This window comes from Manis pentadactyla, chromosome 11, assembly GCF_030020395.1.
Source record: "Manis pentadactyla isolate mManPen7 chromosome 11, mManPen7.hap1, whole genome shotgun sequence".
Classification (NCBI taxonomy): Eukaryota; Metazoa; Chordata; class Mammalia; order Pholidota; family Manidae; genus Manis; species Manis pentadactyla.
The window spans coordinates 100,309,348-100,326,707 of record NC_080029.1 but is presented as its reverse complement, the minus strand read 5'-3'; the positions used below and the strand labels follow the sequence as shown (position 1 = coordinate 100,326,707).

The window sequence follows — 17,360 nt, the reverse complement described above, 5'->3', positions numbered from 1 at the left end:
GAGATGCAAGAGACCATTAATGGACTAGAAAACAGAGAACAGGAACGCAGAGAAGCTGATGCAGAGAGAGATAAAAGGATCTCCAGGAATGAAAGAATTTTAAGAGAACTGTGTGACCAATCAAAACGGAACAATACCGCATTATAGGGGTACCCGAAGAAGAAGAAGAGAGAAAAAGGGATAGAAAGTATCTTTGAAGAAATAATTGCTGAAAACTTCCCCAAACTAGGAGAGGATATGGCCTCTCAGACCACAGAGGTACGCAGAACTCCCATGACAAGGGATCCAAGGAGGGCAACACCAAGACACATAACAATTAAAATGGCAAAGATCAAAGACAAGGACAAAGTATTAAAGGCAGCCAGAGGGAAAAAAAAGGTCACCTACAAAGGAAAACCCATCAGGCTCTCATCAGACTTCTCAACAGAAACCCTACAGGCCAGAAGAGAATGGCATGATATACTTAATGCAATGAAACAGAAGGGCCTTGAACCAAGACTACTGGATCCAGCACGAATATCATTTAAATATGAAGGAGGGATTAAACGATTCCCAGACAAGCAAAAGTTGAGGGAATTTGCCTCCCACAAACCACCTCTACAGGGCATCCTACAGGGACTGCTGTAGATGGGAGCACTCCTAAAAAGAGCACAGAACAAAACACCCAACATATGAAGAAGGGAGGAGGAGGAATAAGAAGGGAGAGAAATAAAGAATCATCAGACCACGTTTATAATAGCTCAACAAGCGAGTTAAGTTAGACAGTAAGATAGTAAAGAAGCTAACCCTGAACCTTTGGTAACCACAAACTTAAAGCCTGCAATGGCAATAAGTTCATACCTTTCAATAATCACCCTAAATGTAAATGGACTGAATGCACCAATCAAAAGACACAGAGTAGTAGAATGGATAAAAAAGCAAGACCCATCCATATGCTGCTTACAAGAGACTCACCTCAAACCCAAAGACATGCACAGACTTAAAAGTCAAGGGATGGAAAAACATATTTCATGCAAACAACAGAGAGAAAAAAGCAGGTATTGCAATACTAGTATCAGACAAATTTGACTTCAAAATAAAGAAAGCAACAAAAGATAAAGAATGACATTACATAATGATAAAGGGCTCAGTCCAACAAGAGGATATAACCATTATAAATATATATATGCACCCCATACAGGAGAACCAACATATGTGAAACAAATACTAACAGAATTAAAGGAGGAAATAGAATGCAATGCATTCATTCTGGGAGACTTCAACACACCACTCACTCCAAAGGACAGATCCACCAGACAGAAAATAAGTAAGGACACAGAGGCACTGAACAACACACTAGAACAGATGGACCTAATAGACATCTACAGAACTCTACATCCAAAAGCAACAGGATACACATTCTTCTCAAGTGCACATGGAACATTCTCCAGAATAGATCACATACTAGGCCACAAAAAGAGCCTCAGTAAATTCCAAAAGATTGAAATCCTACCAACCAACTTTTCAGACCACAAAGGCATAAAACTAGAAATAAACTGTACAAAGAAAGCAAAAAGGCTCACAAACACATGGACGCTTAACAACACGCTCCTAAATAATCAATGGATCAATGACCAAATTGAAATGGAGATCCAGCAATATATGGAAACAAATGACAACAACAACACAAAGCCCCAACTACTGTGGGACACAGCAAAAGCACTCTTAAGAGGAAAGTATGTAGCAATCCAGGAATATTTAAAGAAGGAAGAACAATCCCAAATGAATGGTCTAATGTCACAATTACTGAAATTGGAAAAAGAAGAACAAATGAGGCCTAAGGTCAGCAGAAGGAGGGACATAATAAAGATCAGAGAAGAAATAAATAAAATTGAGAAGAATAAAACAATAGCAAAAATCAATGAAACCAAGAGCTGGTTCTTCGAGAAAATAAACAAAATAGATAAGCCTCTAGCCAGACTTATTAAGAGGAAAAGACAGTCAACACACATCAACAGAATCAGAAATGAGAAAGGAAAAATCACGACGGACCACACAGAAATACAAAGAATTATTAGAGAGTACTATGAAAACTTACATGGTAACAAGCTGGGAAACCTAGGAGAAATGGACAACTTCCTAGAAAAATACAACCTTCCAAGACTGACCCAGAAAGAAACAAAATCTAAACAGACCAATTACCAGCAACGAAATTGAAGTGGTAATCAAAAAACAACCAAAAAACAAAACCCCCAGGCCAGATGGATTTACTTCGGAATTTTATCAGACATACAGAGAAGACATAATACCCATTCTCCTTAAAGTTTTCCAAAAAATAGAAGAGGAGGGAATACTCCCAAACTCATTCTATGAAGCCAACATCACCCTAATACCAAAACCAGGCAAAGACCCCACCAAAAGAGAAAACTACAGACCAATATCCCTGATGAACATAGATGCAAAAATACTCAACAAAATATTAGCAAACTGAATTCAAAAATACATCAAAAGGATCCTACACCATGACCAAGTTGGATTCATCTCAGGGGTGCAAGGATGGTACAACATTCGAAAATCCATCAACATCATCCACCACATCAACAAAAAGAAAGACAAAAACCACATGATCATCTCCATAGATGCTGAAAAAACATTCGATAAAATTCAACATCCATTCATGATAAAAACTCTCAACAAAATCGGTATAGAGGGCAAGTACCTCAACATAATAAAGGCCATATATGATAAAACCACAGCCAACATCATACTTAACAGCAGGAAGCTGAAAGCTTTTCCTCTGCAATCGGGAACAAGACAGGGATGCCCACTCTCCCCACTGTTATTCAACATAGTACTGGAGGTCCTAGCCATGGCAATTAGACAAAACAAAGAAATACAAGGAATCCAGATTGGTAAAGAAGAAGTTAAACTGTCACTATTTTTATTTTTTTATATTTTTTATTATTTATTTATTTATTTATTTAATTTTAGATAATTATTTTTTATTGAAGGGTAGTTGACACACAGTATTACATTAGTTTCAGCTGTACAACATAGTGATTCAACATTTATATACATGATAATTCTAGGTACCAGCTATCACCATACCAAGTTGTTACAATATTTTGACTATATTCCTTATGCTATACATTACATCCCGGTTACTTATTTATTTTACAATTGGAAGTGTGTATATATATATATATATTTTTGTGTGTGTGTGTGTGTGTGTGTCTGTGTGTGAGGGCATCTCTCATATTTATTGATCAAATGGTTGTTAACAATAAAATTCTGTATAGGGAAGTCAATGCTCAATGCACAATCATTAATCCACCCCAAGCCTAATTTTCATCAGTCTCCAATCTTCTGAAGCATAACGAACAAGTCCTTACATGGAGAACAAATTCTTACATAGTGAATAAGTTATATGGTGAACAGTACAAGGGCAGTCATCACAGAAGCTTTTGGTTTTGCTCATGCATTATGAACTATAAACAGTCAGTTCAAATATGAATATTCATTTGATTTTTATACTTATTTATATGTGGATACCACATTTCTCTCTTTATTATTATTATTTTTAATAAAATGCTGAAGTGGTAGGTAGATACAAGATAAAGGTAGAAAACAGTTTAGTGTTGTAAGAGAGCAAATGTAGATGATCAGGTGTGTGCCTGTAGACTATGTGTTAATCCAAGCTAGACCAGGGCAATAAAACATCCACGTATGCAGAAGATTTCTCTCAGAACGGGGGGGTGAGGTTCTAAGCCTCACCTCTGTTGATCCCCAATTTCTCACCTGATGGCCCCCCTGCGACTGTGCCTGTCTTAGGTTGTTCCTCCCTTGAGGAATCTTACCCATCTCTGGCTAACCAGTCATCTTCCGGGGCCATACAGGGAAATGTGAAGTTGGTAAGTGAGAGAGAAGCCTTATTGTTTGAAAAGGTTAGCTTTTTACTTCTTTGCATATTTATGCCCTGTGGCTTCTATGCCCAGCATTTGTCTTGAGGTGTCTTTACCGCTTGGAAGAATTATGATACTCGGTAAATTCGATATGAGGCACGAATTCTATTTAAGGGTTGTAATTAGGAAGGAAGAAGAAAAGCTATAGAAGTAGCAGGCGGAAGAAAACCTGGGAAGATTGATTATTTCTTTGACATATCTTCTTGTAGAGTAACTTCAGCATGTGTAGGTTTTAATCTACTAATTAAATTGTGCACACACATTAACATAATAGGAGTACAGTTATGTAACCAAAGCATACCTGTAATTACCAGCCATCTCCAGTGAAACCAAGAAAACCAGTTAGGCACCTTAGGCATTTGTGAAAACTTATCTATGATATGGTGGATATTGTCCAACTGAACTTGAACAGTCTGAGAGAAATCAGACAAATTAAAACAACCCATTCCTGGGGACTGTTCACATCCCATATGTTCTTTTAACAGTAAAGAGTCTGTAGTTGTAAGATTTTGGGGTGCTACAATTTGCACTTCTCCTAATTCTTGGTTGAGTTCCAACATTATAGATCCAGTCAAATTTGTTGTTTTACTGTATGCACAGGCCAGCTTAGATATCTCCTTCTTCATTCCCATGGCAAGTCCAGGAACTGGTGGGATGAGTGCATCTATACCTGTGGCAGTGCGTGGATCTTTGTTGGGGTTTTCTGATGATCATCTCCTGGCATGAGTCTTGCCGAGAGTGCTGATGTTGGAAGTTCTTTTTCATATCGTATCTTAGTTCAAACTGTCACTATTTTTAGATGACATGATATTGTACATAAAAAACCCTAAAGACTCCACGCCAAAACTACTAGAGCTAATATCGGAATTCAGCAAAGTTGCAGGATACAAAATTAACACACAGAAATCTGTGGCTTTCCTATACACTAACAATGAACCAACAGAAAGAGAAATCAGGAAGACAATTCCATTCACAATAGCATCAAAAAGAATAAAATACCTAGGAATAAACCTAACCATGGAAGTGAAAGACCTATACCCTGAAAACTGTAAGACACTCTTAAGAGAAATTAAAGGGATCACTAACACATGGAAACTCATCCCATGCTCCTGGCTGGGAAGAATTAATATCGTCAAAATGGCCATCCTGCCCAAAGCAATATACAGATTCGATGCAATCCCTATCAAACTACCAACAGCATTCTTCAATGAACTGGAACAAATAGTTCAAAAATTCATATGGAAACACCAAAGACCCCGAATAGCCAAAGCAATCCTGAGAAGGAAGAATAAAGTGGGCGGGATCTCACTCCCCAACTTCAAGCTCTACTACAAAGCCACAGTAATCAAGACAATTTGGTAGTGGCACAAGAACAGAGCCACAGACCAATGGAACAGAATAGAGACTCCAAACATTAACCCAAACATATATGGTCAACTAATATTCAATAAAGGGGCCATGGACATACAATGGGGAAATGACAGTCTCTTCAACAGATGGTGCTGGCAAAACTGGACAGCTACATGTAAGAGAATGAAACTGGATCACTGTCTAACCCCATACACAAAAGTAAATTCAAAATGGGTCAAAGACTTGAATGTAAGTCATGAAACCATAAAACTCTTAGAAAAAAACATAGACAAAAATCTCTTGGATATAAACATGAGTGACCTCTTCTTGAACATATCTCCCCGGGCAAGAGAAACAAATGCAAAAATGAACAAATGGGACTATATCAAGCTGTAAAGCTTCTGTACAGCAAAGGACACCATCAATAGTACAAAAAGGTATCCTACAGTATGGGAGAATATATTCGTAAATGACAGATCCGATAAAGGGTTGACATCCAAAATATATAAAGAGCTCACACACCTCAACAAACTAAAAGCAAACAATCCAATTAAAAAATGGGCAGAGGAGCTGAATAGACAGTTCTCTAAAGAAGAAATTCAGATGGCCAACAGACACATGAAGAGATGCTCCACATCGCTTGTCATCAGATACATGCAAATTAAAAGCACAATGAGATATCATCTCACACCAGTAAGGATGGCTACCATCCAAAAGACAAACAACAACAAATGTTGGCGAGGTTGTGGAGAAAGGGGAACCCTTGTACACTACTGGTGGGAATGTAAATTAGTTCAACCATTGTGCAAAGCAGTATGGAGGTTCCTCAAAATGCTCAAAATAGAAATACCATTTGACCCGGAATTCCACTTCTAGGAATTTACCCCAAGAATGCAGCACTCCAGTTTGAAAAAGACAGATGCACCCCTATGTTTATTGCTGCACTATTTGCAATAGCCAAGATATGGAAGCAACCTAAATGTCCATCAGTAGATGAATGGCTAAAGAAGATGTGGTACATACACACAATGGAATATTACTCAGCCATAAGAAGAAAACAAGTCCTACCATTCGCAACAACATGGATGGAGCTAGAGGGTATTATGCTCAGTGAAATAAGCCAGGCGGAGAAAGACAAGTACCAAATGATTTCACTGATATGTGGAGTATAAGAACAGAAGAAAACTGAAGGAACAAAACAGCAGCAGAAGCACAGAACCCAAGAATGGACTAATAGTTACCAATGGGAAAGGTACTGGGGAGGACAGGTGGGAAGGGAGGTATAAGGGCGGGGAAAAAAGAAAGGGGGCATTACGATTAGCATGTATAGTGTGTGTGGGGGCACGGGGAGGGCTGTGCAACACAGAGAGGACAAGTAGTGATTTTACAGCATCTTACTATGTTGATGGACAGTGACTGTGAACGGGGATGTGGGGGGGACTTGGTGAAGGGGGGAGCCTAGTAAACATAATGTCCTTGATGTAATTGTAGATTAATGATACCAAAATAAAATTTTTTTAAAAAGCCAGTCAACTAATGTTAACTTAAATTTGTTTGGAACTTTTATTTTATTTTACTTTTTTGTATTTGTTCTGGAAATCATTATCTTACTTCAGCACTTGATAGTATTTTAGAGTCTTCTCTGCCACTAGCTAATTCTATGACCTCAGGAAAACAATTTAGGTTTCTAAGTTTAAATTTCTTCTACTAAATGAGGCAATACCTGTTATTTCTCTGAGTTAAATTCATGATCCATGTGTTTTTTTAAATACCTGGGTTGGTTATTAATGCAGATTTCTGGTATCTACCCCCAAAACAAATGAATCAGTATTCCTGTGGTTAAGCCCAGGAATCTTGATGTTAACAAGTTCCTCAAGCTTTTGATATGTTTCATCGGTTGAGAACATTGGACTAGATAACTTAAGTTTTCTGTGATTCTTCACTGACAGTGTCCTTGTTAGGACATTGGTGATGCTAAGAAAGAATAGAATAGTTAAAAAAAAAAGTCTATCAAGGTAACTGAGGAAAAGTCTGAAAATTGACCTCGTTTCCAAAGTGCTTTTAAAAAACCATGTTTCTTAAATGGTAAACTATTATTCTAGTTCGTATATGTAGTGATGATAGTAACATATTTCGTACTTCTTAAACTTATTTTCAAAGCTAAGGCTTCAGAAGGGGTTTCATCAGAAGGTCTACTTTCAGTTCCCGGACAGAAGCATGTAGACTCTTCTCCAGAAACTTCTCCCAGTGTGAGCCCCATGCCACATTCTTCATCAATTGCCAATCTTCAAACGGCTAGTAAACTCATTCTGAGTTCTAGACTGGTATATAGCCAACCTGTTGATCTCCCAGAAGGAGTTGAAGTAATAAGAGCAACACCTTCAGCAGGTAAAGTAATGTTAAGACCAGGTGATTGTAGCTGAGAACAATCTTCACTGGGTAAAATGGATGAACTCTTCTGAAATATGTGCTATGTTGACATTGAAATAAAGACTTAATTTTAAGTAGTGATACATGTGTTTAGAAACATGTTATTATTAGAAATAATTTCCTGTAATAAATGTAATCAGCTTGACAGAAAATGTTAGAAATATTTTAATGTGAGGTTTCTTGCCTGTACTATGATTTCCTATAAATAGGAATACTGTGATAGTAAAACTGCAAAGAACAAATATGTTCATTTGAAAGTCATTGAAGTTTTTTTTAAATTAAGGCTTCTCATCCACATAGTACTAGTCTTGTCTCACTTTTTTTGTTTGAACAAGAGTTGGTAGATACTTTGGGGGAAAAAATACAGGATACAAGGTTATAGTTTGGCTAGCCTAGAACGATACTTGAGTTTAATACGGTGAATAAAATAGTTTGGAGGGCAGGACTGGCAGCTGTATTTAAAATGATCTGTCACTTGTGGAATTGTAATTTAAGAGTTCCTAGAATAGTATTTTTGGGAACCAAAAGTGGAAATTCAAAGCTATTTCAGTGAATGGTGGATAATTTTGAGTATGAGAGTTTTCTTAATGCATCCTCAAGACTGGTTTGAATTGAGTTGGACAGGTTGCAATGAGAGTTTTGTGGCAGATGCAGACCTAGGCCAGTTTTTGAATTTTTCAAAATATTTGGTAAACTTGGGATATACTCAGCTAAGTTTATTGAAATTAATAATATTAAGTTATATTTGCAGGGGCTTTATAAGATGCTTTCCCATGTCTGATTTGATAGGATCACTCCAAGGGAAGGAGTAACATGATCTCTGTTATTTAGATGGAACAGCCTCAGATGTTTAAGTAGCTTCCACACTGTTATGAAGGTACTGATGGATAGGAATTTGAATGGACAGGTCTTCTGATCCCAGTCTTTATCACTGTTATTCTCATGTTATAGCTGACAGTGTTAGTCTTTGGCTGTCAGTAATAAATATGAGGGTTCTGGCTCCATGTTAGGAGAGCATGAATTAAACCTGGTAGAAAGGAGGCTTTAGCTGTCTGGAAAGACTTTGATGGTAAGAGTAGATCTGAGGTATGAATTATTTGAGGGTTGGTGAGGGGCATTTGAAGGGCAAACTGTATTGGCTACTTAAGCATTTATGATGAAAGTGATAAAAGTTGTAGAATGGAAGTCCAGTGAGGGATGTGGCAAAGGCATAATAAATTGGAGCCAGTAACATTTATTGATTAAGGGTTAACTTGTTTCATTGCCTTTGAGTTTTATGTAATGAAATATTTGCCTCATTTAAACTTAGTTACCTAAAAAATTTAAATAATTATTATAACATATTTGATTTCTCTATTAGGCTGTTTTAAGACTTCTATAGATACCTTGGCCAATGGACAGTTAGTGTAGGATACTAGTTAAGGGGGGACTGAAAGTTGTTCTGAAGCTCATGTGGCTTTGGATTTATCACATTCTAGAATTTGATGATTAGCATATTATTTTGTGGTTCTATTATTATGACTATTTGCGTTTCCTTTTTTAAGGCCATCTGAGTTCTTCTTCGATTTATCCAGTGTGCCTCGCACCTTATTTAGTGGTTACAACTTGTTCTGATAATAAAGTACGCTTCTGGAAATGCAGTATGGAAACCAACCTACAATGTAAAAGTGATGAGAAGGAAACCTATCATTGGAGGAGATGGCCCTTGATGAATGATGAAGGAGAAGATAATAGCAGTACAGTGAGCATTGTGGGAAGACCAGTTGCTGTTAGCTGTTCATACACAGGTCGCCTTGCAGTGGCTTACAAACAACCTATCCATCAGAATGGTTTTGTTTCTAAAGAATTTTCCATGCATGTTTGCATATTTGAATGTGAATCTACAGGAGGGTCAGAATGGGTTTTAGAACAAACAATTCATCTTGACGATTTGGTCAAGGTTGGAAGTGTACTTGATTCCAGGGTCAGTGTTGACAGTAATCTATTTGTGTACAGCAAATCAGATGCACTTTTGAGCAAGGATAGATACCTTATTCCGAATATCAAACATTTAGTACATTTGGACTGGGTATCAAAAGAAGATGGCTCCCACATTCTCACAGTGGGAGTTGGTGCTAACATCTTCATGTATGGGCGGCTCTCAGGAATTGTGACTGAGCAAATCAATAGCAAGGATGGAGTGGCTGTCATTACTTTACCACTAGGTGGTAGCATCAAGCAGGGAGTTAGATCAAGATGGGTTCTTCTTAGATCTATAGACTTAGTGTCCTCTGTTGATGGTACACCTTCACTGCCTGTTTCTCTCTCTTGGGTAAGAGATGGGATATTGGTGGTGGGAATGGATTGTGAAATGCATGTATATGCACAGTGGAAGCATGCTGTCAAATTTGGAGACAGTGAAGTTGGTAGTCCTGATGCAGAAGAGATAGCAATACAAGATCATTCTGCTTTTAAATCTAATATGTTGTCAAGGAAAAGTATTGTTGAAGGAACAGCTATTGCTGACGATGTTTTTAGTTCTCCAACTGTAGTTCAAGATGGTGGCTTGTTTGAGGCTGCGCATGTACTCTCCCCCACCCTTCCGCAGTATCATCCAACTCAACTGTTAGAATTGATGGATTTAGGGAAGGTCCGCAGAGCTAAAGCTATCCTCTCTCATTTAGTAAAGTGTATTGCAGGAGAAGTTGCAATAGTTAGAGATGCTGATGCTGGAGAAGGGACTAAGCGACATCTCTCTCGAACCATTAGTGTAAGTGGCAGTACAGCAAAGGATACAGTCACTATAGGAAAAGATGGTACTCGAGATTATACTGAGATAGATTCCATTCCTCCACTGCCATTATATGCATTGCTTGCTGCAGATCAAGATACAACTTACAGAATTTCAGAAGAAAGTACAAAAATACCACAGAGCTATGAAGATCGTACCAAAAGTCAACCAGAGGATCAGTATTCAGAGCTGTTCCAAATCCAGGATATAACAACAGATGATATTGATTTTGAGCCAGAAAAGAGAGAAAACAAATCAAAAGTAATAAATCTTTCTCAGTATGGACCAGCTTACTTTGGCCAAGAGCATGCTAGGGTACTTTCCAGTCATCTTATGCACTCAAGTCTACCAGGCCTTACCCGTTTGGAGCAGATGTTCCTTGTAGCTTTGGCTGATACAGTGGCTACCACCAGTACTGAGCTGGATGAAAGCAGAGATAAGACTTACTCAGGTAAGCTCATTAAAATTTATAAGGTTATCATTAATAGACCTATTTGTAAGATCTACATAATGACTCACATATGCAGTCTTTCTTTAAACCTTGCAGGGAAAAGACCTCTCTAGTAGACAGTTACTATTACATAGTCTGATAATAGTAAAGTGAAAGATAATAAAATTAATAGTAAAGTACAAAAATGGTAAAAATAGACAGTTGGGATAGTCTCTGACTTGCACAAACAACTTCATTGATTTTTGATATCTGAGTACATTTTCCCATGAGATTTTACACTGAAACGTTTGATTTCAGGTATATAGTCTTCTGTTTTTCCAAACAGATTGATTCCTATGGTTTATTTTTATTTTACTTTTAGTGTTAATGGCCCACTTGTAAATTTTGCTGTTGAACTGTGAGGCTTACCTCATGGGCTCAACTTGTTCATCTTCCCATTCCTAGGAATAAATTTTTTGCAGTTACCCAATTTTCTCCAAAAAGTTTCTTTTTGAAGAAGAGGTTTTATTAATTTTAACATGACATGTGTCTCATTTAATTTATTCTGTTACCAGAAAGTTTTGACTGCCTCCTGAAATAGATTCCATTCTCTTATATGCAGATAGTTAAAGATAATATGTTGATTGTAAATGGTAGCTTTAGCAAAGGAAACTGAAAAGTATCGATCATTCATTCATTCAGTACATATTGTGGAAGAGTGAACAATTGCTATGTGCCAGATTCTTTATGTACTTTATCATATTTAATTATCACAACAATCTTTCAGTAGGTAGCTATTATTATACTTAATTTTATAGATGAAGATCCTTAGGGAGATTGTGACTTATAAAAGATCACATAGGCAGTAAGTGGCAGAGCTAGGGTTCATAAATTGGTAAAGCATTCTTCTAAGCCTGTATTCTTTTAACTATTTGGCAAAATTTCCAAATTTAAGGAAAAAAGACTCTTTCTCAAAGCCACCTGGCATAATCTCATCATACAGCCTTTATAATACATTCCTAGAGTTATCCCTTCTATAGATTAAAATAACTAGAGACCTCAAAAGGTTTTGCCTACGACCTTTTTCCTAACCACGTTAATTAAAAAAAAATCCTAATCATTATGAGGTCGTATGTAGTAGAGCAAGATTCTCCCAGAATAGGCTTAAAGCCTTTGTTGTAAACTTAATATATACTAGAGTTTTTACTCTAGGACGTTAAGAAAATAGATGTACAACAATCCATGAAAAATAGTTTAAACTTTCTGATACAAAACTGGATCATTGGCTAGGCAATATAAAAATGGCTCATCCAGGTCACAGTGGTAGGTAAGGCAGGAATGGATGTCTCCGTTTCACAAGGTGGTAAACTGAAGCTCAGATATTAAATAAATTGCACATCTCAGGAAGTGGACTCTAACTAAAGCTTGCCATTTATTCAGATGAGACAATTTAGAGGCTTTCCTGACTGCTTTCTCTCACACCCCATATCCAGTCTATTGGCAAATGCGACCAGTTTTACTGTATCCAGAACCCAGTCACTTCTCATCACCTCTCCTATTAGCTCTTTTTTCAAATCACTGCTGCCTCCTGCCTGACTATTGACAAAGTCTTCTAAAGTGTGTCATTCTTGTTACCTCAGCTTGTTTTACACACAATTGATTCTTTTAAAACAAAATCATGTTGAATCTCTCTCCTTAGCATATACTAGTGGCTTCCCATCTCAATTTAGAATAAAAGCCAACTCCTGTGACCTGTGCTCACTCCACTGTACTACACTGGCTTCCTTGCTGTCCCACAAACACACTGTGAGCACATTTCTTGTCTCAGGATTGTTGCACATACTGTTTCCTCTGTGGAGAATGCTCCTTTTCTAGATTTATGCATGGCTTATTCTCTTAACTCCTCAAATTTCTGTGAAATGTCATCATATTAGAAACATTTTTTCCCTGACCACACTATATAAAACAGAACCCTCTTACTCCAGCACCTCTTTCTCTCAATCCTGCTTTATTTCTCTCCATAACAACTTTCCATTAGATATAATATTGTTTCCTGTTTAGCTCCTAAAATGTAAGCACCATGAGACTACAGACTCTGCCTTATTCACTGCCAAATCCCGAATGCCTAAACTGTGCCTTGCATGTAGTAAATGCTTAAACTGTTGAATGAATAAATAAATGAATGGATAAATGAGTAGAGCTAAATGGGAAGTAGAGCTGGAGCTTGAGTATTGATAATTTAAAACATTTTATTTTCTTCTAGAAAATACTTGATTTAACACTGAGTAATTCCCTAAGAGGCATGACTGGGCTCGATTCTGTTAGTACTTCTGCATTGCTTTTATCCGACAGTGGTTTATAGTTATGTTTAAACTTGCCACACTTTGATACATTTTTGTTCGACTCTTGATTAAGTACATTTGTGGACGTAAGGTTAAGGTTTAACCTTAACTTTGTACCACTAGCCTAGGGAATCAAATTTCAAATGTTTCATTGTACAGTATTTCAGTTGTGCTAACGAGCCTAGAAAATGTTACCTATTATAAATATTCTCTACATGAATTCAGATGGGGTTTAAAAATTGTAATTAAGTATAGTTAATATTTTAAAATTGGATTTCAAGATTTCTTTCCTTTTTATTTATTATGAGTAGCTTTAAGTACTATTGTTACCTGTATTAATAGATAATTACATTTTCCCCAATTATTTTTCATTTGGGAGTTTTAGTATTTACATGTGTTTTTTATAAAGATATGTTTTTTAATAAAGTTATTAAAATTTTCACTAAGGAATACACTGAAAATGTCATATGTGTGTAAATTATTACTACCAAATTTAGTGTTTATTTTCTACTTTTTAATTGGTTAGTGAGTCTGCTACAGTCCTTTCTCCTTAAATACATTTTCTGTCTACAGGAAGAGACACATTAGATGAGTGCGGTTTGAGGTACTTACTAGCTATGCGCTTGCACTCGTGCCTTTTGACATCGCTGCCTCCTTTATACCGAGTACAACTACTCCATCAAGGTATTAACTCCCTGTATGAGCCTTTGCACAGCTTTTATTTTTTATTGAATTGGTTGGTGCATTCATATTTATGTGTAAGCTTTAGGTAAATCATTATATGCATACTTATCATTAGCCTTAAGATCTTCCTGTCACATAGTATCCACTTACTGGTTTTTCTCTGTAGCTTTCAGCTCTACTCTTGAGTTTTGCTCATCAGTCTCATTTTCTCAGTGACTTTATACACTAAAGTGTAAATGACTTTATACACTAAAGTCATTGTAGCTTAGGTATGCTTGAGGTTATAACCCAAAGTGGTCCCTAATTTCCTTGACGACTGGTGTCTTTTCTTTAAAAATTATGTAAAATTCGTCCTACATGTTATTATTTATATTTATCTTAGTATAAGTATTATGTTCTAAGTTATCTACTCACAAGTAAAGTGGATGTTCCAGGGATATCTGCCTTACAGTAATCCAGTAGATTTGCATCATTCCAGCACACTGCCACATACCCTAATTTGAGACATAAGGATTTATATCAGCCCCCTAATTTGCAGATTAAAATATTAAAACTATAAAGTGACCTCACCAAGATATAGGGCTATTTATTAGTAGAGTTGGAATTAGAATCCCAGTCCAGTGTAGTAAAGACTATGTTCATTTTGAAACCAACGTCCTGGATGCAGCCCCTTACAATATGCATTAGTATTGTAGAACTTAAAATACCAGGCTTCGTAGTTATTCTTAACCATGGCACTTACCTTTACCTTCAATAAATGGTCTATGAAAATACGATTCTAAACAGCTGTCTAATATACTGTCTGTATTCATCTATTCAGTCTTTTATTTTTGAAACATTTTGTGTGTGGAGGTTCTATTTGAATTATTACTGTAATGAATAACCTTATAACCTTGCATATAAATATGTGTGTGTGTGTATATATATATATATATATATATATACATATCTGATTATTTCCTCATGTTAGTTTTCCAGTAGCAAAATTACTGAATCAGAAGACTAGAAATAACTCTTGATAAGTATTGCCATAGTCAGAAAGACCTTTGCTCATTTGCATTCCCAGAAGCAATATTTAATGATGCCAAAATTCAACCCAATGGCCAACGTTTGATATTATCATTTTAAACAACCTATGCCATTTGGATAGGTTTAAAGGATGGTTTTTCAAGGTTCTTTTAATTTAGTTTTCAGTGGCAGTCACATTGCCTCCAGAGATCTAAAACACCTCAATTTCTAAAGTTTTGTCAAATTCCATTTTACCTTTGATACTGTTAAAACACTGGAGATGAGAAGTGGCTGGTGCATTGTAGGTGATGGTCTTGGGAACAATTTTTAGGAAAAAAGTTTAGCCAGCATATATAGAGAAAAGTTAAGAACAGAGATAAACTGCAAAGAACAGCTAGCCACTGGTAGGCAAACAGAAGGAAGTGTCTGTTGGTGCCTCTATTCTTTTTCTTCCTAATACCTTTCTTTGTCTCTAATAGTTAGGTTTCCAATACATTCACAGTTCTCTTAATCTTCCTTTCTGACCCTCATTCTCATGACGTGCCTGTATGGTTTTTTTGTTTGTTTCCTCGTAATCATACCAAAAATTTAATTAATCAAATTTCATGTAAGGGTCTATAATTTTATATATTTTGGATTATTCCTTTATATAATAAATTTCATATCATTAAAAGTATGCATCTTGTATTACTTTACAATAGCAATTTCTAAAGCAAAATGTTACTTGTTAGATATAGTAATTATTTCTTAAATCAAAGATTTAAATAATGAGAAAAGCCTTTTAAGTTCTGTAAACTACAAATTGATGTTGCTAAATTTTTTCCATTTTTCCCCCTAAATTTATAGCGGCAGTCAAAGCATGTTGGATTAATTTTGTGATACGATTTCAAACACAGTTGTATGTAAATATTAGGAAATGGGAAAATGTAAGAGACATGAGATTATTATTCAAAATGGTCATGATTTTTCCTTTAATACTTTTTAAAGGAACTGTTGTGAAGCAGTAATTATTAGAAAAGCTTTAAATTATATGGGAAATCTATATAGTAGTTGTTAATGAAAAAATATGTAGTGATATTGATGGCTTATAACACTGAGAGACCTGTGTTGTATTGTGACTATCATTGACCACAGACATTTCTTTGTGTCCAACATGGGCTCAGATAGATGACGACCTCACTGGTCGGTTCTCTTTCCTAGGCTTCTCTGAGTTTTCCCCAGCATTTCCATTGGCTGTCACCACTCTGTGGGGTTCACTCCCCTTATTTTCCTCTTTACCTGCTCTTAAGTAAAATGTTATTGGCAGATAAACTTTTGTAAAATATATTTTTTATTGGTGTATAGTTGATACACAATATTATATATTGGTTTCAAGTATACGACATAGTGATTTCAACAGTTAAATACATTATTAAATCCTTACCCCCACTAGTGCAGTTACTGTCAACATAGGAAGATGTTACAGAATCATTGGCTATATTCTCCATGCTGTACGTCTATCCCTGTGACCAACTTATATTATGATTGAGAATTTTTGTGCCCTTTTAGCTCCCTCACACTTCCTGCCCATCCACCCCAACCCCTCCCCCGTGGTAACCACCAGTCATTTCTCAGTGTCTATGAATCTACTGCTATTTGTTTTGTTTTTAGATTCCACATATAAGTGAAATCATATGGGTATTTGTCTTTCTCTGCCTGGCTTATTTCACTTAGCATAATACCTTCTAAGTCCATCCATCTTGTTGTAAATGCCAGGATTTATTTCTTTTTTATGGCTGATTCCATTGTATTATATGTACCACATCTTCTTTATCTATTCATCTGTTGGCACTTTGGTTGCTTCCATATCTTGGCTATTGTAAATGTGGCAGTAGAAAGGGGTGCATATATCTTTTCTGATCACATAGAAGTGGAATTACTGAGTTGTATGGTATTTCTATTTTTAGTTTTTTGAGGACCCTCCATACTGCCTTCCATAGTGGCAGTACCAATATACATTCCCCACCAACAGTGTAGGAGGATTGCCCTTTCTCCACATCCTCATGAAAACTTGTTATATCTTGCCTTTTGGATAGTGGCGATTCTTATTGGTGTGAGGGATATCTTACTGTGGTTTTTTATTTGCATTTCCCTGATGATTAGAGATGCAGAGCATCATTTCATGTGCCTGCTGGCTATCTGTATTTCTTTGGAAAAATGTCTATTCAGGACCTCCACCCATTTTTTAATTGGATTATTTGTTTTTTTGGTGTTGAGGCACATGAGCTCTTTATATATTTTGGATATTAGCCCCTTATAAGGTAAGTCACGAATATATTCTCCCATATTCTATAGGCTGCCTTTTTGTTTTCATGATGGTGTCCTTTGCTGCACAGAAGTTTTTTAGTTTGATGTAGTCTCACTTG

General features: G+C 36.4%; 1 protein-coding gene across 4 annotated transcripts in view; it reads left to right on the top strand.

Moving 5' to 3' along the window:
- The window catches only part of DMXL2 (Dmx like 2), a 169,547-nt gene that overhangs the window by 104,375 nt on the left and 47,812 nt on the right, over positions 1 to 17,360 (top strand). For all 4 annotated transcript variants that reach the window (XM_036917781.2, XM_036917783.2, XM_036917780.2 and 1 more), the window contains exons 17-19: positions 7,452 to 7,679; positions 9,266 to 10,942; positions 13,837 to 13,947. In XM_036917781.2, coding sequence (XP_036773676.2) covers positions 7,452 to 7,679; positions 9,266 to 10,942; positions 13,837 to 13,947 — 2,016 coding nt within the window. The remainder of the gene's footprint in view (positions 1 to 7,451; positions 7,680 to 9,265; positions 10,943 to 13,836; positions 13,948 to 17,360) is intronic.